Here is a 22,334-nt window from a genome sequence, read left to right on the forward strand (position 1 = left end):
CCCCCCCCCCTTCTCTCTCACACACACACACTGCAAAGCTTACAGAAGGGCTGCTGAATTGAAATTTCTATGTTGCTTTGAGGGGAAGGTAAAACTTGACAAACTGCTTCTCCCTCTGTTGTTGGACTACCGTGATGTTTGTTTAAAAAAGAGAGATTATGACTGTGATAAAATAATGAAAGCAATACTTACTAAGCAAGTGAGCACTAATATACAAAGAAATAATTAGACGTAAAATATAAAAATTATTAGAATTGGGAATCAAACATGAAAATATTACCAAGGAGTTCACAGAAAACTGCCTGGAGGGCGGTCTTTCTGCTAGAAATATTAATCAGAAGATAGTGTTTGAAATTCTGTTATTAAAGTGAGAGTGTGATTGTTTATAATATATATATATATATATATATATATATGATCTTTTTATGTAATTTCTTCATCACACACTTAGCTTAATACCATTTTCCAACAAATGGTATAGTTTCATGGTTTCCCATTTACTTCACTCCAAAATATAGATTTCTAACACTGGCACAAAGCCATAAATTTTGGTATGAAATATAACTGGTTTGATGAAGCCCCAGTATTTGATTGATAATTATTATATTAATTCTCGAGGGTTGAAAAATGAAGTAATTTCTCATCGGGTTTTAAGTTAGGATGCAACTAAATACCACCAGGCATTTAATCTGTCAGTTTATCATATCTGCTACTCATTGCCCTACATTCTAAGTTGATCTCTAAGGATTTATGTTTCCAAATATTTATTGTTCATTGGTTTTTATTTTGTGACCACTAGAGTCAATGAAATCAGACCAATTCTTTGATGATATAAGTGGAACTTGAATTTCATGTCTTCATGATTCTACTGTTAGTCTTTTCATCTTTGACTTTAAGCAATGGCACTGAACTATGAATATTTTTATTCATTCATAAGTTTATCAAAAGAGGGGTTGCCAGCAATGTATTTCTTCTTGCCTCTACATCATGGTTAATTTTAAGTAATGCAAATTAGTTTTATATACAAGCGAGTCTTTTATAAAACAAGCACAGAGACTTATTGACTTTTTGTTTTTAATTAAAATTCCTTTATAACTGTTAACAGTAAATTCTTTTCCTTTCAATTAAATTTAATTGAATTATGTATGTGTTGGGTGGGGGTGAAGTATAGAATTGGGAATATAAAGTAATGAATGGAAAATAGAGCAAAGTTATTGCTAGATTATATTTCCGAATGTATATCTTTGTTGGGATACAGTTTCATCTCTACTTTATATTTCAATATTTGTAGAGATGCTCAGTAAACAGCTCTCCTACTGAAATAGATTTCAGTACTGTATCTATTTATATCTTCTGCTCTTATCATGCATTGCCTGTGAAGAAATACGTAGTTGCAGTGAGTGACTGACTACCTCAGTGTTTCACTTCACCTGTTCTTTATCTCTTCTCCTCCTACTTCTTACCTTTCCCTTCTCCCTCTTTTTCGTTATATGTTGAAAGTTTGGAAGCCATTCTTCCTCAACTGCAAAGTCAACTCCAGCCAAATTCAGAAGCTGGCTATCCAGACTGTTGTGTCATTATTAGTGATATTTTCAGTGAAAAGTTGGTCCAGCTTTTTTTTTGGTCTGCTTTATGAAGTAGTTCTACTCTAATAACTGTTAAAGACCAAACGAATAACAAGCTAGAATATCACACATTTAAATTGCTTTCACTAATTATCTGAAATAACTCACAGAACTATCTTTTCAACATTTCTCAGCCTACTTTTTAACACTACAGTTTTGGATAGCCAGTTTCTGAATATTTAACCTCCTCAACTCAGTAAATACAGTTTGGAATAAGCTTGGCACTGGAGTTCCATATTGTCAGCACCATACATCTAAAAATAACTCCTTTTGAATTGTATCAAGTGATAGCACCTTGCATTACTGAAAAGGGGATAGGAATCTGTAACCATGGTATGTTGGAATCTCTCTTATTACTTATAATATTCTTCACTAACTATACCTCAACTTTCTGTATATGAGATACATTTTTATTTTGTGATTTAGATTTTTCGTAATTTAGTTTTTTTAAATGTTTTTATTTATTATTACTCGTTTTATAAATAAATCTGTGGAAGGAATTCACTTTCTCTATGCAGAACAAGTTTCAAATTACCTGCGTTTACTACTTACTTGTTCTTATCTTCTGATGGGACTTTAGATCTCTTCAAAAATGTCTATAGTAATTTTCATATTCTTCTTAAATTTCTTTTTAAGAATGCTGCTGCATTGTTTGTATTTGTTAAACAAAGGGGAAATGGATTAAGAACTCAATATCTATTTCTATATAGTAATCTTTATATAACTATAAAGGGATAATTAAGACACTAACCCAATTAAGCTGAGAATGTGTTACAAAGTAGAAATTACAATACTGACCGGTCCAGCATAACTACTGAAATGTTGATTCTTTTAAAGATAACACTTTAATCCAACTAATTTAAAAGTTGTACTATCAGTGTTTATACAGTCAATTAATGGTTTCAGTTAACATATTTGGAATGCACTGAACAGATCTAATCTATGAGGGAAGATTATTTCTGCTATTGCAGTTGTGTGTATGACTAAGTTTTATTATATCTAATAAAAGTTATTTCAGCTTATTCTTTACACATTTGCATCACATTAATTTTTACCTGGTTGATTTTTACCTGTAAATAAATTTCTTTCTAGACTGGAGATACGAAAATAGAAAAGAAAGCCACAACCATCATAGATTTTCCACTTGCCAATAAATCTATCTCATTTTGAATTATATACTTATAAATACATTACAATGCTGTGCCTACTTTCTAAACATTTACCAGACTCCACCCTGTATATTGCTATTAATGTCACTTCAACCAGTGTTGAATGAGAATGCTATTATAATGCTACATTTATATCGGAATAATAAAATAACTAATCCATGGCAACTGTGACTTTGGATAGAACTCACAAAATCAGTAACAGCTGTGGGAGTTTTTGTTTTAATAGTCATAAAAAAAACTTGTAAGGAAAGTCAGCTTTGTAAAGCTTCTCTCTGCAGCGATATAGTGACAGGAGTAATTGAACTGAGCATTTGCAAACTAACAAGACATTAGAGTTTGAGTGCTTCAGTGTGTACTCTAGTAGTGAGCTCTACTCACCTGTTGTATCTATTTATGGCTAAGTGAACTAGACTAATGAAAGTTTGTCATCATGGATATAACACTGTACCAGTGTCAAAATATCGACACAAATCTCATCTGATATCTAGTTATATTCCCCCAAACTACCAACTTAGCCAACTGAAATTTTTATTACATATAACTCATTTAGTTTTTACATATCTGCTTCAAATTCAACAGATAGCTGTAAATTTCTACATTCTTATCGATATGCACTATAATGTAATGAAACCTAATTTATTAAGGAATAGTTAGAGAAACTCACATTAAATAGTATAGATAATTGATTATTATTTCCTCCTTACAAATTTATACACACACACACACACACACACTACAATGCCTTTGCACATAAACTGTACCTTTTTGTTTATATTAAAAGATTTTATTTTTATTTAACTAGGTTTCATATATTTCCATGAATTGAGTTAAATGACATTAGTTTTCATTGATTGATATTGATTTTAAGTTTCTGTGAAACGTAATGCAGTCGCTAAATAGTATGATACTTAAACAAAAATCCAGACATCTAACTTTAAACATATTGATTTTATTATTCTGCTATTTACTTCATACTATAACATTCCCTGATATCCATACGAGTAAGCTTGTATTTTGATAAACATCTGCTCTTCTGTGTTCATAAACCAACTTAACAGCCCTCAAAACTGACAAATACCAGACTCTTTCCTTGCCCCCTCAAAACAAACTTTACTGAAATTTTTATTCCCTTTCCATTTTTTATTAATGAGCCAACAGCATAGAGTTTTTATCGTTTAATTCTTCTCATTTCATCATGATGTTGAACAAGTTTAAAGACTTTTAAACCATCTTACAATTATTAAACATGGTTATTTCTCCAGCTCTGATCAATTTTTACAACCCTGTTTGTGAATTGAAAGCATTCCGTTTTGAGAAACATTAGATTAACTCATGCTCACTTACAGACCAACTTTATAAACTTTTTTCAACAAGGCAAATTTCAATATTCTTTGAAAAAAAGTATAAATTAATATTTTTCTTTGTTTTTTTATATTTAATTGAAAACTGAAGTTAATAATAAAAAAATGTTCTCTTATTTATATAACGTGTTAAGATTTTAACGGGGTCTTTCATTCTATTTTATACTGGTATATGTCAGTGCCACAGAATAAACAGTATTTCATTAAGTATATATGATCTTCAAATAAAGTACGTGTTAATGTTGTTCCTCTCAATATATTTGTTGTTCTTTAAAAGTTATCAGTTGATCATAATGTGAAACATTGTGATCTTTAAAGGTTGAATATAATTAAATATTAACATTTTAGTGAAGAAATATTTTCTAAAAGGTTTTTTTAATAGCTATTCTTATTAATATAGATCACTTTGATATTATGCTTATACTTTAATCTTTATGCATTTTATTTCAATAGAATATTTTTGTTTGTCACCTTCATATATTCTTGCCATCTGTTTGTAGAACAGTCATGGAGTTCCAGTTATTTGTTTGAGTAAATAAGTCATTGGTGCAACAAATGTTGTTAGTGTTTCTAATATTTTGTTCTTATGATTATTTTTTTTATTTTTTTTATTTACAATCTTGTTGTTACCATCTTGACATTTAATTAGTGAAATCCATTTGTTTTATAGTCTTTTATATTTCTTTTACTGATTTTCATAATTTGACTGAGGCCATGCTGGAGTACTTGCCCTCAAAGATCTTTTTTTTTTATTTTTATTATTTGGTCATATCAACTCTAGTACTTACTTCAGTCTGGTGTTTATTTTGTCAGATATGATTTTAACATAAAGAGTACATACACACATTTATGCAATAGGCTTCCACACAGTTTCTATCTAGCAACTTCCACTCAGAAGGAATTAGTCAACCCAAGACTACAGTTGGAGACAAATACTTGAGGTACTGTGCAGTAGGATCAAATTTGCAGTGCTTCTGCCCATAGTCAATAGAATTTATATAGTCAAAACAATTTGTTATTTAGTGAGTAGTTAATGTGGCTAACTTGAAAAATAATAAATACAATCCCAATCACTAATAGTACAAGTGCTTAGCAAGGGATGTTACTCTACCATCTCCAATTACCACCACTGCTAAAAATAAATAACATTACTTGAGTAGATAAAATAAGCAATGGTCTACTTGTAGAGTACTTGCAATAGTATCTTGTTACAAATGCAAAGCAATACTGCCATAGGGAAGGAAGTCATTAAAATGGTTGATTTATATTGAATCTTTTTTTCTCTTACTGTTATATGCTTTATGCTAGTGTAAATCAAGAATTTTTTAAGATAATTATTTTTAACATGAATGCTTTTCCTCCTACTGAACTGTGAAGTGGGTGTGGCACCTATTTCCGGCCAAGGCTTACAGGCAAACAGACTGATGTGCCATGTTTTGTAAGTGCAATACAAAAACATATAATGTCTTCAATCTAGTGTGTATATATAAGCACTGTGCAGAGGTGCAAGCATGGCTGTGTGGTGAGAAGTTTACTTCTTGATCAAATTGTTGCAGGCTCAATCCCATTGCGTGGCATTGCAGGCGAATGTCTTCTACAATAGCCATGGGCTGACCTAAACCTCATGAGTGGATTTGATAGATGGAAATTGAAGGAAGCACTGTGTACATGTGCATGCATGTGTATATATATGTGTGTGTGTGTGTTTGCTTTTATGTTCAATTATAATAAAGAGTAAATTAATGTAAAGGGTTACTCCATACTTTTGTAGAGTATAGATTTATTATTCCTTAACAAGAATAATGTATATGTTGTTCTATTTTGGAAAAATATGTAGCAACTGAAATGTCTAGCAAATAATTCTATTTGCAAAGTAATTACATATCAAAACAGAAAACTGGAAAAATATTTCATGTTCCTTCATCTCAAGAACTACAGATAGGAAATTCTATACATTTTTTCTACATGTATACCTTTGTAACTCCTATCCTAGAATGAAGTACTTGTAACATGGAATTAAAAATATACCAGATTTTCCCCGTCTTTAGTTTTGATATGTAATGTCTTAAACTTAGATATTCACAAAACATGAGTTTTGAAGAATACAATCTAAGAAATCTTTTAATATCTATCTTTGGCAATAATATACTTGAAATGTCATCTGCTTGAATATCATTCCTGTGATTAGTTTTAGTGAAACAAAATACCTTAGTTTAATATTTTTATCTGTTGGTCCCTTTATGCCTTTTGATAGATTCAGCTTAGATATTATAGAAATTATCTCAAATCATAGATCATTTTTCACTTGACTGTACACTCAGTAGGCTTGCTTACCTTTTAAAAGCCATCATGAGTCAAGATGAATGCAAACTATTAATCTTTACTGAATTCATATCTAATGTCAACTTATTTGAAATTAAAACCTCTATTTTATAAATACAACTGAACACAAGTGTTGAATGGGTGCTGTCATAAAACAGATGTGGTGGCTGTTAGCCAAGTGAAGAGGAGCTTGCTGCATTCTTTTAACTTAGGATGAGAAAGCAGTTTTCCTGTGTCTGGGGACTATCGCAAAAGAGTTGTGTGATGGATAAGGTCAAAAGGACTGAAGAGTAATAAGTTTCCTCTTCAGCCAAGCATTTATCGACTTTTTCAAGCTCCACTTGGAAAGGAAGATGAGACTGAGAGGAGGATGGCAGTGGTGAAAAAGGGAAGTGTGAATGGGTCTGCTACCCTCAGCTCGTCCCTTTAGGCCAGAGAACTATATAGTTGGAAGAGAGCACTTACTCTTGATGGTCAGAGTAATTCTAGATTTATGGGGTTCTTTGATTGGCCCGAGATGGATGTCCTGTATCAAGAGGATGATATTATCTTTAAAACTAGATAGGGTATACTAGAGTATACCATATATAGTTTTTATTTCATTCAGTGTTTTTGTAATTCAGTTTCTACATAACCCCCCCCACACACACACACACACATACTTTACACGTAACTTGTCTTTGTAATGTCCCCTATGATATTTCTGATATTAAAAACCATTAAACCTTTGACAAATAAAAGAAATTATTATGAAGTATGCTAATTTACATGGCAGAGATATTATCATGAGGTTTGGTGATAAGCCTTCTCAAATGTCAAGAACCTTAGTGTAGGGTAGCACTTTCCTGCAAGTTGATATTATGGGTCTTACTTCCAGTATCTTCCAACCTCTCAACACATTTTGGGCATTGGTGCCAAGTGCTTCAATTGCCACAGGAACAATTTTCATCCTTGTATTCTATCCTTCTGGCAAGGTTCTCATTTTCTCACTTTCCTTGATGTTCATGCTGCTCTTGAAAGTGATTGCAAAGTCAATAATCTTACACTGCTTGTTCTTTCTGTCTTCCACAATCATTAATGCTATCCTTGCTTCACTAATATATTGTTGTTGTTGTTGTTGTTGTTGTTAAGGGAGTGAGCTGGCAGAATCCTCAGCATGCCAGACAAAACCCTTGGCAGTATTTTGTCTGTCTTTATGTTCTGAGTTAAAATGCCAATGTGATTGACTTTGCCTTTCACCCTTTTGGAGTTGATAAAAATAAGTACCAGTAGAGTACCGGGATCGATGTGATTGACTGTCCTCCTCACCTAAAATTTTGGGCCTTGTGCCCAGAGTAGAAGGCTTATTATTACTATTGTTGTTGTCATTGTTACCGTTGTTTTGTTTCAGGTTGCAGCAACAAAAGCAGCCGACATGTATAATTCTCTTGCTTCAAAGGATGACAAGGATGACTTTGACTGGGATCGGTTAGATGAACTTCTGAAGACACTTAGTGCAGAAGAAGTTGAGGAACTTAATGGAGATTTTGATCCAGATGTAAGTAGTTTTCTCTTCTAATTTAGCTTTTCACTAAATATTCAAAATTACTGATTCTTGCCAAAAGTTTGCAACACTTTATTCCTTTTGTATTTATTCACATTACTTTCTGTTTCCTTTTGAGAAGAAGAAGAAAGGCTGTAGTTATTACCTATTCAACCTTTCATAGAGTGGAGATAGGTTTACAATGATTCCTGTGGTTAATATTCAGTTAGATTTTTCTTCAGAGGGAAAGCAAAGGAAGTTCAGAAGAATCGAGTAAATGAATTCTGAAAATGTTACAAGTGTATGAGACCTGCAGAATCTTTACAGTTGAATTGGGTAGGTTTAGATAAGGTTTCAATGTATATGTTCAACATTTTTAAAGGGAAAGATTGGGAGGTTGCAACTGATCAGTTGGTGTTCGTGAATAACTTACTTTTTGGAAGTATAACCAGCTTTTTTTTTATGTGTTATGGAATTACCATCTTAGATTTGAATATGCTTTAGTGTTATTGTTTCTTGGCCTCAACACATCCCTGACTGAGCAGATCCATGAGCAAAACTGTTCCAGCTGTAACTTCATGTTTTGTTTGTTTATCAGGAATTACATAATCAAATGTATCCCTCTCCATTTAAAATTGCTAGGGTGAAAATTGACATTTGACTTTTGCTAAAGATAAGAATCAAATGCAATTTCTGCTTCAAAGCTCTCGTTTACTCATCCAAAACTAGGATAGGGTCTATTCATACTTTCAACAATTTCTTAGACTTGAAATAATTTTTAGTTTTGAAGAGAAAGCCTGCATCACAAAAATATTTTGTGCTGCAGGCTTGGCAACATAGAAGATGTATGAAATGTAGAATTGTAAGATGTAAATTTAGCAGCAATATGATGAAGAGATGACTGCAGTGTTGTTGGTTTGTTTTCTTTTCTTGAGATGATAACACCTGTATTGCTTTGCTATTGAGTCTAAACTGGTGGATCCCTATAACAGGATATTTTAAGGTCTTTGATTGTATATGTGTATGAACAAATTGTGTGTGTGTGTGTGTGGAAGATGAAGGTGGAATGTAGCATAGTGTCATCATTCTGTGTGTGTGTGTGTGGAAGATGAAGGTGGAATGTAGCATAGTGTCATCAGTCTGTGTGTGTGTGTGTGGAAGATGAAGGTGGAATGTAGCCTAGTGTCATCAGTCTCTGTGTGTGTGTGTGGCAAGAGGTGGCAAGGAGTAACAGACTGCATGTTGTACGCCTAACGTAAATGTATCAAGTATTAGGCAGAACTTGAGATTTACAGATGCTTACCAGTGAACGATATTTTATAGGTTTTGCAGTGGATCTGAACTGGTTGAGAAGGGAAAGAGATTGAAGGAGATAAAATGAGATGATTGTTTGTGATTGTCTCTCATCATTGAATATATTTTTCTGGTGAAATTGCTCAGTTGGCAGTCAGTCGGTCAGGGATGTAACCTTTTATTCTTAGTTCTATCTTTCCATAGAACTAAGACCTTAATTCTATGTTTTCCTGTCTCAACGATCAGTACTCATTGTTAAAAACATTTGATGAGGTCAGAGACTACTTTAGAAATCTAGCATTACTTTTTAGTTACTAAAGCCTTACACTTAGAACTCTAGTAACCAAAATAATGTTGCTAGGTTTGTAGGCTGTTTGAAAGGAATTTTGAGAAAAATTGGTTAAAAATTGGGAATATAGCTGGAGGTTTAAGTGAAGAATGAAGTTTAGAAGAAAATGGAGAGTAAATGTGACAGCTTTGTCTACAAGACTGCTTATTACAGAATCTTGATTGGTCTATGGGTATGAGATACAAAGTTAGTTGACAAACTTTTTGTTAAAGAATAGAATACATACTCTTCTCTTCTTTTACTTGTTTCAATTATTGGACTGCAGCCATTATAGAGCTAGTTGATCAAATTGACTCCAATACTTATTTTAAGTGTGATAGTTATTCTATCAAGCTCTTTTGTTGAACCACTTAGTTACTTATATATATAAACAAACCAACACTTTTTGCGGATGCTTGTATGAGCGTGTGTACTCATGCCATGCAGCTTGCCCAAAGGCATTTATACAGCCATATCTGTTAACGGTTATTTTCAATACTTTTCTCACTGGATTATGCGTTTGTTTCTCTTTTTGTCTTCTGCAATTTTATTTTTGATCTTCTATATATATATGAAGATTTTGCCTCTGTCTGGCTGTTTTTCTCTCTACAGAAAGTTACATTGTGGAACAGTCATTGTAATGAGTTGTTTTTTATTTATTTATCACCCAACAAGATACATCTGCACCACTGGATACTCCTGAACTAGTTGTCGAGTGTACCACAAGAGGAATCAATGCTAGATGTGTCGAAACAATTGTCGTGATTAATAATATATTCTTGTATATTCCATCTTCTGTCTTTCATTTGTTATTAACCACTATTTAGTAAAAACGGCTCACTAACTGCAGCCCCAGGGTAGATAAGTGAAGTGCTAAATAAACAATTCCAAAGTGTTTTCATTTCTCCACTGGAAAATATGCAAATAAACAACCCGGAGGAGTTTTTCAATGTAATGAATCTTCGGGAAAGGAGCAGATATTAAATGATGATGATACCAATCCAATCCCTACCATTCAAATAAATTAATAATAGTATATTAGGGCTGGTATTGTTTTAATACATCTGAATAGTTAGGCTATTGGTTCGTTGATCAGAAATGCAAAGCTGTTTGTTGTAGGCTTTGTGTTATATACTTAAGAAAAAAAAATTTTTTGTACTAACTTATTACTCATCTCAAAATATTCATTAAAAAAAGAATTCTACACATGTTGAACTCCAAAATTTTCCATATCTACTATTACCAATTATTTGGTCTGCAAGAACATTTTTTAAACTAAAGATTTAATGAAAATTTAAAGTTTTTTGTTTAAAATTTGCTTTTGGTTCGACTAATGCGAGATTAAGTATTACAAGTTACTTTTAATTACAATAATGTCATTGAACTCTCTTTATGTTAATTTCTTTTGATATTCTAGAATTCTTTACTCCCACCATCCCAGAGGTGCAGAGATCAAACATCAAAGCTTCCTACTGGACCTCTGAACAGAAAGAAATTATTAGCATTCCTTGAAAAGAAAGCCAAAGAGGAGAAGGACTGGGAAGAGGCAAAGCCCTACACTGGAGAGAAAAAAGGTTTGGAGAGATTTGTCACGAAGCAATCAACGTTTTCTTTTTTTGTTTATGGGCTGTTGACAGTTAATCGCTTGAAATGATGAAATATAATGTGGAATTACAGCCAGCAGTGCTTGCTGTTGAATAGTTAGAACTTCTAATGCTTAAAATAAATGTATAAAACCGCTGCACTTATCAATGATAAAAGAATTATGAAAAGATGCAGAAGGGGGTAAAAATTAACTTATTTGATGTCCAGGATGGAGTAAGTCCATGTCAACTTATTAAACGAAATTTAATGCCTTACATGTTAATTATGAAAAGCTTAGCTGTGCATGTTGAGCTGCAGGATATGTTGTTATATTTCCACATTTGCTCAGGAGTTTTTCTCATTTAGAAAACATTTATGAATGCTCTTTCATCTCATTTTCTTTAACAGGTAAAATCTATGTTCCTAAGGAGCCACCCAAGATTGAAAATATTGTAGATGAGGAAGTTCAGACTGAATGGGATGACATTTTGTCTAAAGCTACTGAAGAAGAGCTGGTAGATTTAGCAGGTAAGGCATCCACTTATGTATGGTTTGCATTATATTATTAGATGATTTGATATTTCTTTTTCTTTTCAAATGATTTAAATAGTTATGTTACAGTAATAAAAGATTCAATTCTATAAATTTAAATTCATACTAATATTGTATTAAATTTCTGTAATGAATTACAGCTGTCCTTGGATTCCATGGAATGTTGAATCAAGTTCAGTATAATGCATCCATAGAAGACAAGGAAATTGTTGGTGGATTTGCTGGTAAGTGACAATGTTTTCACATACTTGGCATCTCTTTTAAATAATACAGTTTCCCACTTTCAACATTTTTTTATTTTGTTTTTTTAAATATATTTCTGAATACAGAACATTTCCATTTGGAAACTTGGTTACAAATTGGTTAATTGATAGACATACTTCATGAGAAATGGTGACTGTTGAAGCACAATATCCTCTCTTATTGTGTGAAGTTTACATCTGCATTGAATGACATATTTCCCAACAACAGTTGTTCCAGTATCCTTGGTCTATGAGATGCCTTTAATTTAATGAGTCTTATTCGTGTTAATTCTTCTTCAGTGCTCCTTTCACATCAACCAAGTGTATTGAAATTACAATATCAAAACATAAAGTTTGTTCTTTTAATGGCTGTTTCCCATACTAATATGGCTTAGAAAAGGCAAATATTTGTGGCTTGATTTTTACAACCAGATGCTCTTCTTTGCTTGTTTTTCAAATAAGGGATTTTTGATTCCAGAGGAATTCAAGAATGCAGAGCTAGCAGATATTTAATTGACAGGAAATGTCAACAAACATCATTGATTGCAGTCCAACTTCAAATGAAGGTGTTACCATCTTTAAGCCATTGTTCAGTGTAGATTGCAAACGTTCATGCACTGTGACAGTCTCAGTCTCTTTCTCTCTCTCTCTCTCTCACACACACACACACACATGCATAACAGGTTTCTTTCAGTTTAAGGTGTCACAAAGTGGTACTAAGTCACATGGTTAACAAGTGAACTTGTTAACTACACAGCCTGTACTTGTAGATGTGAATGCAAACATTTTAATCTGGGTTCAGTTGATTTCTGATGCAGATATAATCCTGGTTTATTCAGAAGTTATCAGATTTTTTTGTAGATGTCACATTATTCATGCTCTCTTTCGTTTCCTTTTCGTCCCCCTTTCTGCAGTTGCTTTGATTAAACGGTTGGTGACAGCTTTGGAATAGCCTCATTAATGGCCTCTGATATAAATAAATCCATGGTGTCTTTCAGACCACCACATTTATCACTCTCTCTCAATTTCTTTGTTTCTGCTTTGGCTATAAACATCTTTTCCATGTTTCAACAAAGTCAGGATCATTCAACACCAATTTACATCCTATTAAGGACACCATTTGTTATGAAGAAAATAATTCACAAAAACAATTCAGAAAAAGAAAATACTTCAATAAAGAAATAATTATACATAACTGAGTGTTCAATGTAACTGATATGAAAATAGTTCTGTTAATTGTTTTAAGTTAAGGTCATCTTATTCATCAAAGTGGAGAAGGCCTTCTTGTCTTCAAGACTGATAACCATTGACTGCCCAGTCACATAATATGCATACACACACACACACACACACACACACACACAAAAAAGTATAGAGAGGAGTTTATTTTGGATAACATTTTCATATTTCTACTATAACACCAGTCTCTTTCCAATATGGACTTCAGTTGTATTATTAATAGTAACGGCCTGAAATATTAGGTTGACAGAGTAAAATTGTTGCAGTATTTAGTTCTGCACATTTACGTTTGAGTTAAAAACCTGCTGAAGTCACTTTTCTCTTTCCAAGATCAATAAAATATATATCAGTTAAGTAATGGGTTGATTAGATCAAGTATATATCCACCTTTGCAAAATAATGTTAGCCTGTCTACCTTTGTCATAATTGATTAATAATATCTTTTGCTTTGGAATTTATTTCATGTCCATATATTATGAATGATATCCATACAAACTATTTAATCAATTACTTTGTTATAGCACATACAATGAGAAAATGACATACTACTGAAGGTTACTATTAAATGTAATCTAGTTGGGTGTCTTTTTATGAGTCCTTTTTAACATTTTTCTAATCTAAACATTGCATTTCTAAATTTTTAAACAAATCAATTTCAATGTTTCTAAGTTTCATATAAAGTTGTTCTTGTGTACAATTAGATAACAAAATTGTAATGTTTATGTTGATTTATCATCTTTTTCTCTTTTTTAATTAAGGTGTTGCCAAAGCTGAGGATCTAAGAGTTTTCGAAGAACTGGCTCCTAATACGACTAACTATGAGGAAAGTTTAAAAAGACTGAAGGATAATGATCCAAAATTGAAGCATCTTAATCTTAACAACATTAAGGTAAGGATCATCATCGTCATCATTTAACGTCCGCTTTCCATGCTAGCATGGGTTGGACGATTTGACTGGGGACTAGCGAACCAGGTGGCTACACCAGGCTCCAATCTGATCTGGCAGAGTTTCTACAGCTGGATGCCCTTCCTAACACCAACCACTCCAAGAGTGTAGTGGGTGCTTTTTATGTGCCACAAGCGGTACTGGCAACGGCCACACTCAGATGCTAGCATGGGTTGGACGATTTGACTGGGGACTAGCGAACCAGGTGGCTACACCAGGCTCCAATCTGATCTGGCAGAGTTTCTACAGCTGGATGCCCTTCCTAACACCAACCACTCCAAGAGTGTAGTGGGTGCTATTTATGTGCCACAGGCGGTACTGGCAACGGCCACACTCAGATGGTGGTTTTTACGTACCACCTGCACAGGAGTCAGTCCAATGTTTTGTTCACATGCCACTGGCACGAGTACCAGTAAGGTGAAGCTGGAAACAATCGCGCTCAAATGGTGGTTTTTATGTGCCACCGGCACTGAAGCGAGACCACTGCTCTGGCAGTGATCCTGCTCGGATGGTGCTGTTAGTACTCCACTGGCACGGTTGCCAGTCATCGAATTTGGTTCAGTTTCAATCTAACTTGCCCCAACAGGTTTTTGCAAGCTGATTTTAGTGTCCAATAAAGGAAGGTTGGCACGAGTGCCAGTCATTGAATTTGGTTCGATTTCGATTTCAATTTCACTTGGTCTTCGCATGCAGGGTTTTGTGTCCAAAGACGGAAAGGTACGCATAAGTGGGCTGGCTACACCCCTGGCAGAGGCCTCAGATTATGGTCTCACTTGGCTTGCCTGGGTCTTCTCACACACAGCATATTTCCAAAGGTCTCGGTCACTAGTCATTGCCTCGGTGAGGCCTAATGTTCGAAGGTCGTGCTTCACCACCTCATCCCAGGTCTTCCTAGGTCTACCTCTTCCACAGGTACCCTCAACTGCTAGGCTGTGGCACTTTTTTTACACAGCTATCCTCATCCATTCTCGCCAATTGTCCTTACCAGCGCAATCGTCTCTCTTGCACACCACAACTGATGCTTCTTAGGTCCAACTTTTCTCTCAAGGTACTTACACTTTGTCAAGTATGTACATTGATGTTACACTTCCTTGCGAGCTTACGCATGTCCTCAGCAGTCACGGCCCAGGTTTCACTTGCCATGTAGCATGGTTGTTCACACACATTTCTATATTTTCTATAAACCAATATTTATTTACAATGTGTATTTCTTTTAATATTTATAAGTCCTCTCTTTCAATTTCTTAATAAAAATTGTTTTGTAAAATATAAATTTTATTTGTATAAGCCAATTCAAGTTTTTGGCCAAATAATTCTGTATCATCGCCTTTTTTGAAACCTCAAATATTGTAGGTTTATTTTACTTTCAATATTAAAGAGAAATTTCATTTCAGCAATAATTATGTATTTTAATTACATGCTATTCATCATGAAACTTTTCAAAAAATTTTTTCCAGGGCATTCCAAAAGAAAAATTGATAGAAATAGTTGGAACACTGAAGACAAACACACATCTAGAAATTTTTGAGATGGCTAGTGTGGATGCTACAGATTTTGTGGCTAAGGTGAAATTTCTCTATTTTTCAATATTATTCCTCATCAAATATTAAATGAACAGTTTTTTACTTTTGTAAGGCAATGACAAATATAACAAAAGAACAGATCACACATTCTGGATTATAAAGTCTTACTCCAAGCATTGCATTATGTATAGAAGTGTGTGTTAATTTTCTTTAGATTGATATTTTTTCTAGTATAGGATATAAATGATTTATAAGTAAGCTCAACTTTTTTACATTAATTAAACCATAATGTATTTAATTTCTTTTGTTCTCCAAACAATTCATTATCATTTTATCTCTGCACAAGAAAGAATTACCTCCCTTAAACTTAATTCTAAAAATCTGATGCTGTAAATTGTTTTATGTCAGAATATATTATTAGCTCTGCAGAATAAACACACGATGTAGAATTATCTGCTGTTTTCTTAATTTATGTATTTTCTTTTTGCAGGCATTAGGAGAAGCCTTGAAAGACAACAAAACATTGCAGATCTTAAATGTTGAATCAAATTTCATCTCTGGAGAATCAATTGTTGAAATTTTAAATGGCATTGATAGCCATAAAGCATTAAAAGAGCTAAGAGTGGAAAACCAGGTAACACTGTATTATATTTCTATAGAAGTATGCTTGTTCGAAATAGTTTCAGACTAGTTGCTGAGCGAGAACTAGATAAGACAGGAAAAAATATTAAGATGTTGTAAGAAGATTAGGATTACCTTTAAATCAAATGAAGAATTCAGTATTGTAGGTAGTGATTCAGCAGGTGCCCCAATTAGAAAGTATAATCTCCGAATGTCATTAGAAGAATAGTCTTGTCTATTACACAGGAAAGGAGGAGGAGGAGATATGAACTGAATCTAGGCAATGGGTCAAAGGAGGAGGAGGAGATATGAACTGAATCTAGGCAATGGGTCTTTAAAAAGTGAACTAGAATCTCTGGCAAATTGAGCAGAACCAGGTTTCTTCATAGATGTACTGATATAGCTAGAGCAGAAGTTCATGAACTACTGAGAGGCATCAGCACATGGATTATACTTGTTACCTCAGTTATTACTGGAGATGGCTCTATTAAAAACAGTAAGAGAGAGGAAATCTAGGAAAGTTTTATTCAATCAATAAATTGGATTGATTGGGGAGTGAAAAACACTGATATTTTGCGTTATGATCCTTGAATTTTTTCTCTCTTCATAGCAACCAAACTTAGAGGCTGTATGTGTAAGTAGGGATATACAGAATAGGAGTAAAATCTAGGTATTCAATAAATCTTGTTGGTCTCTGGAGTTTGGAGAAAAATGAGTGAGGAATAACTTATACAATATGTATCATAGAAAGAAGTGGCGAGGTCACTTGTTAAGATGACAAAGGATTATAACAATTTGTAATCTGCTATACACCAGGCACATTTAATTCATACCAATTTGGAAATTGCAAAATAACTACAATGATGATGAACTACAACATGTGCATTAAATATTTTTCAACAAATATCTTTAACATGTTTATGTCTCTATAGAAAATTTCTCTAGTTAATGTTTACTAATATATTTCAGAAAAGGAGAACCACCACTTGAGCTGCTGTTTTCAATTTGACCCTGACCCTAACCCTAATCACCAGCGATATCGTTATTGTCTTTGGTTGTTACTTTCAGCATTATGTAATTTCATTACTTCCATAGATATCACATCTTAGATCATCATTTCACATCTCCTTTTTCCATTCTGGCTCAATCTTTCATCATCTGACACACAACAAAGAGAAAACTGTCGACCTTTGTTGTATATGGTACTAGCAGAGCCACCCGGCGTTGCCCAGGAATGAAATTGTTGCTTATTGGTACTTGGAAACTTTTACGATAATTAAAATGGGGATTAAATGAAAAAAATTCACACAGCGAATATACCACGTTATTGTTTCACTGTTATATACACAGATATACATTGACACATGTCAGTTGAAAAGTGAAAATGTAATAGTAATACTTACTTTAACACTCAATGGTTTTACACTTCTGTATATGACATGTACATACTATTCATGTAAGTGCTTCTTCATATACTATGTTTTCTGTCTTGCCATGTTTATCACTGAGAATGTAGAGGTTCTTTTCATCTCCAACTCTAGAACATCCAACATACAACTGACCATGTGAGAAGCAAGGTTGAAGGAGGTTAAGTCCCACCACCTTTAGAGATTGACCTTGTGCTTTGTTGATAGACATTGCAAAGGTAAGTTTGACCGGAAACTGCAGTCTCTTGAACTGAAAGGGGAGATCATTTGAAATGAGAGGTATCCTTGGAATGAAGACATTCTCACTCACCATGCTGCCTGTAATTATTGTTGCTTCCAACACATGGGGCATGGCTGTTTTAACAAACCAACCTTGTTCCATTGCAGAGTCTGGGTGCATCAAGGTTTCTTAATAGCATTATGGGAGCACCTATTTTCACGATCAGAATGTGTGGTGGAAATCCTGGTGGCTGAAGTGAATTGAAGAACTCCACTGGGTAATGTGTTGCCTGTTCTTGATCATGGACAGAGTTAATTGATCTGTATGAACATTCAGGTCCTGGAGGCTGAGTTAACAAATTTAAATTCAGCTTGTCTACAGAATCATTCCTTGGTGCCAGAATTGTTCTTTCACATAGCCACTTGTGACTTTTGTAGTTTGTGGCAATGTTTGGAAACACCTTGCTCTTTAGTTTTTCAACTGAGGCAGTCATATTGCCACATGGGAGATGATGCAGATTATCTTCTGGATCTTGTGGAAGTTTTCCATTTCCAATGTCAAGTAACTTGTTGGAGAACTGTGCGGCTAACGGGTCACCATGAATGTGAACCCTCATGTTGGCTGTCAGAGTAAGCTGCTTGACATGTTGCCAGATATATGAGGACTTGATGCAAGCTCTCAGCTAATCCGCCCTGGTTCCTCTGGGAACGACAGGCAGCGTTTGCCTGAAGTCACCAGCCATGAGGAGGGTGACACCACCCATGATCTTCTTATTGTTTCTGAAGTCTTGTAGTGTTCTATCAAGCGCTTCAAAGGCTACCTTATGGGACATTGTTGCCTCATCCCAGACAATGAGTTTGGCATCTGTAAGGAGTTTTGCTAACGCTGTATTCTTTGTTATGTTGCATAAAGGAGATTCATTTTGGATGAGGTTCAGAGGCAGCTTGAATGTTGAATGGGCTGTTCTTCCACCTGTTAGGAGTGTGGCTGCAATTCCAGAGGATGCAACAGCCAGAGCAATCTTCTTCTTGTGTCTCACCTTGGCAAGGAGCAGGTTGATCAATAATGTCTTTCCTGTGCCTCCAGGAGCATCTAAGAAGAAAACCCCACCAGTGTTATTGTCCACAGATGTAAGAACTTGCCAGTATACCTCCTTTTGATCCTGTACCAGAATTGGTTCCTTTTCATTGACAACTGCTTGCAAACTTTCCATGTTGTATGATGTTTCCCTGATTAGCTCTTGTGCTAATCTGTGTTGAACATCTCTGACAGGAGGAGCTGGAAGACCATAGATTTCAAGTTTGTTTCCACCCAGTGATTGAACCTTGTCGTCTATTAATCTTAATGTCTCATTGAAGATGTCATCATTGAATGTGACATCACCGTCACACTGATATTGAATTCTTCTTTGAAGAATATCTTCAGAAAGCAGTATTGAAGGTACCAGAAAAAAAAAAAAAAAACCTCAGCAACAGGGAAACACAAAACCGTACTTATGTTAGTAAATGATGAAATTACTTACATCAGTAAATGTGAACTTGTTAGCGAATGAAATCGTAAACTTTTATTGAGAACAGTAACGATTGAAGTGATGTTGAATCGAAATTTGTCACTCAGTGAACCAAACAGCAACACAAAACCGTACTTCTGTTAGTAAATGAAATTACTTACATCAGTAAATGTGAGTAAACTTTTAGTGCGAACAGTAATGATTGAAGTTAAAGTGAAGAAAAAACTATGGCTACCGGAAGTTGACATTGAGGAACCTTTTTAAAGAAGTGAATCTTAAATATAAAGCAATATTATTTATTTTTAATTAAAAAAATCAAATGAAGAGCCTAAGATTTATCCGAGGTCAAATTATTCACGCATCACAAGTATGGTGAAGTCGATTTCACGTGAAAAGCGATTACACATACATCTCTGTTTTATATATAGATATAGATTACTTTTTTACAGTATATTATTTATCAAAGGATTTCTATAGTGTAAATTTTGCTATACCAAATATTATATAACATCCACAGTTCTGCTTGTGAGAGCTTCTCTATACTGATAGCCTGGCTTGTGTAGCAGAAGCTAAATAATGAAAGGAATTGACCATTACTTGTAGTGTACTGTTCAAAATTGAACTCTGATGTTAACTCTGCCATCTACTGTCTTCTTTAATTGCTTGTTTACTAGAAAGACAAGCGAATAATTAGTTTTGCAATTATTCTACCAACCCTCTGGAATTCCTTTCAGACATTACCAACTTAAAAATGTAACTGAACAGTAAATGTATATATCTTTTCTGTCACAAGACTCATGAGTACTGACTCAAGAAATAATATATACATCAGGATATCTATGTATGAACATAATCCTTTCTAGAGCCCCGTCATTCATTAAGCAAATTGTTTCCTACATTCATAATTGGATTACATACAAATAAAGGTAATTCATTCTAAACCATGACCTGACTTCACATAAAGCTATGCAATGATGTTTTATTTGTTCATCCATCAATAGCAAATACATGTGTATGTGTTTCCCTTGTGTTGCTTCTGTCGATCCATGGTTATGTGTCAGCAAAAAGTATGAGAAATACAATTCTTTTCTCAAATTGTTCATTGTTCACTTTATTCATTTCGAGCTGTATCTGTGTATGGACAGCCCACTGTATATAAAGATATTCTTTCCTGGAAGCTGTTCACAACAGACCCAATCACATCAAATAATAACTATGCTTGTCTTCAGAAACAGAAGTAGATACAAAATAATTTAATAAGTGAAAAACTTATCAACATTTTGCTATTAAAGAAAACTTCTAAGGATTGACCAATGTTGATGCTCACAACATCATCATCTTTTGTCATTTCATTGGTTGTTGTTGTTGTTGTTTAACCCCAGGTTAGCCCTGTTTCAGCAAACATGTTATCAAAAAGCTTTGTAGTCTTCATCATGCCATTTTGTTGTTCAAATGAGACTACATTGTACAAGGTAAAAAGACAGGATGTAACCTGAGGGAATTTAGCTGATATTTCTTGCAGATCCAGTAATTACATAAAGGCTCTATGAGTGGCCAGTTATTTCTTTAGTCATTTTCTATTCAATACTCATCTAATATGAAATTATAGTAACTATTATCTTGTCATAGAAATTTGCCCTGTTAAAATCATGCTCTTTGGCTTTCTATTAGCATTTTCTGTTCAATTTGCAGTGAACGATTGATATAAGAGTATATATACAATATATGAAGCTAAAAAGAATTCTTTTTTCTCCAGAAACCATCACTTCTTGGGAATAAAGTAGAAATGGCAATTACTAAACTTGTTGAAGCTAATGACACTTTACTTCGGTTTGGAATTTGGTTTGAATATCCTGATGCCAGAGTCAGAGTCCAGGAGAAAATCCAGAAAAACAATGATTTACGTAAGCATTTACATTCCTTTTTGCATTGGCTTCTCTCTTATTCTTAGAAGTATGCGTATGCAGTAAATATACTCAGTTTCTGTATCTCCATAATATATATTTATCAATGTTATATCAGCAAGAAAACTGAAAAACCAGTGTTTGTTGAATGAAATCGATAACAACTTAGAGATACTTTCTTGTCATTGTTGGTGTCAAAAATATAGTGATTGGCCCTCAGTGAGGCTGTTTTTCACTAATTATTACATAAAATTCAATTAAATAAAAATGTGAATATATTGCTTAATAATAATAATTTCAATGAAGAGTAAAATCTTGTAAACAATTTGTTCTAAAGGTAAATTGCTTTATTAATCCCACAATAACTTTTCTGTTGTTTAAATGTTGTATTTCACTAATTGTTTTCTTATTTTTACAGTTCGCCAAGCTCGTGTAGGCAAGAGTGACTCATGAATCCCTGAATGTAGCAGTAATTCCTGACTAAGTTCAGGTTAACTCTCTTCCTGTCATTGTCTTCTGTTGCTGCATTTGAGGTTTCCGTCTCCTCCTCCTTCTGCTATGGCCCTCTCCTTCCCCTCTTACATCTAGTGCTAATATTCTATATATATATATATATATTATATCTCAGTATGTTTCACTGTGGTGGCTTACCTACTGTTGTTGTCCTCTCTGACAATGATAAGGATGATTGAGGTTGTCTGAAGTGGACAGTTTTACCAAGTACAGTAGCTGCAATCATCACCATTACAACAACAAAGCTTCACAGCTCTACAAGGCTTTTGTTGTTGTTTCAACTACTTGGCCTCTCTCTCAATTTCTTGGCCAGAATGTTTTCTCACCTTCCTTTCTATAAACTCTGCTTCAAGAGACATATTCATTATCACAAAAAATCTTCTAAAGAGAGACCCCCCCCCCCCCCATCCTACCAAAATCTCTCTATCTCCTA

General features: G+C 34.0%; 1 protein-coding gene across 1 annotated transcript; it reads left to right on the plus strand.

The window, feature by feature from the left end:
* Positions 1-1,510: 1,510 nt before the first annotated feature.
* LOC106881046 (tropomodulin-2) lies at positions 1,511-22,293 on the plus strand. Its single transcript, XM_014931250.3, has 10 exons — positions 1,511-1,958; positions 7,868-8,014; positions 11,038-11,194; positions 11,613-11,732; positions 11,897-11,980; positions 13,996-14,126; positions 15,641-15,748; positions 16,197-16,340; positions 21,241-21,388; positions 21,807-22,293. The coding sequence occupies exons 1-10, from the start codon at positions 1,956-1,958 to the stop codon at positions 21,839-21,841; spliced, it is 1,077 nt and encodes a 358-aa protein (XP_014786736.1). The 5' UTR covers positions 1,511-1,955; the 3' UTR covers positions 21,842-22,293.
* The last annotated feature ends 41 nt before the right edge of the window (positions 22,294-22,334 follow it).

This window comes from Octopus bimaculoides, chromosome 18 (genome assembly GCF_046866305.1).
Source record: "Octopus bimaculoides isolate indiv1 chromosome 18, ASM4686630v1, whole genome shotgun sequence".
Lineage (NCBI taxonomy): Eukaryota > Metazoa > Mollusca > Cephalopoda > Octopoda > Octopodidae > Octopus > Octopus bimaculoides.

Coding starts and splice junctions, on each gene's coding strand:
- LOC106881046 (XM_014931250.3), top strand. Junction 11,195..11,612: donor CTACACTGGAGAGAAAAAAG/GTTTGGAGAGAT, acceptor TTTCTTTAACAG/GTAAAATCTATGTTCCTAAG. Junction 11,733..11,896: donor AGAGCTGGTAGATTTAGCAG/GTAAGGCATCCA, acceptor AATGAATTACAG/CTGTCCTTGGATTCCATGGA.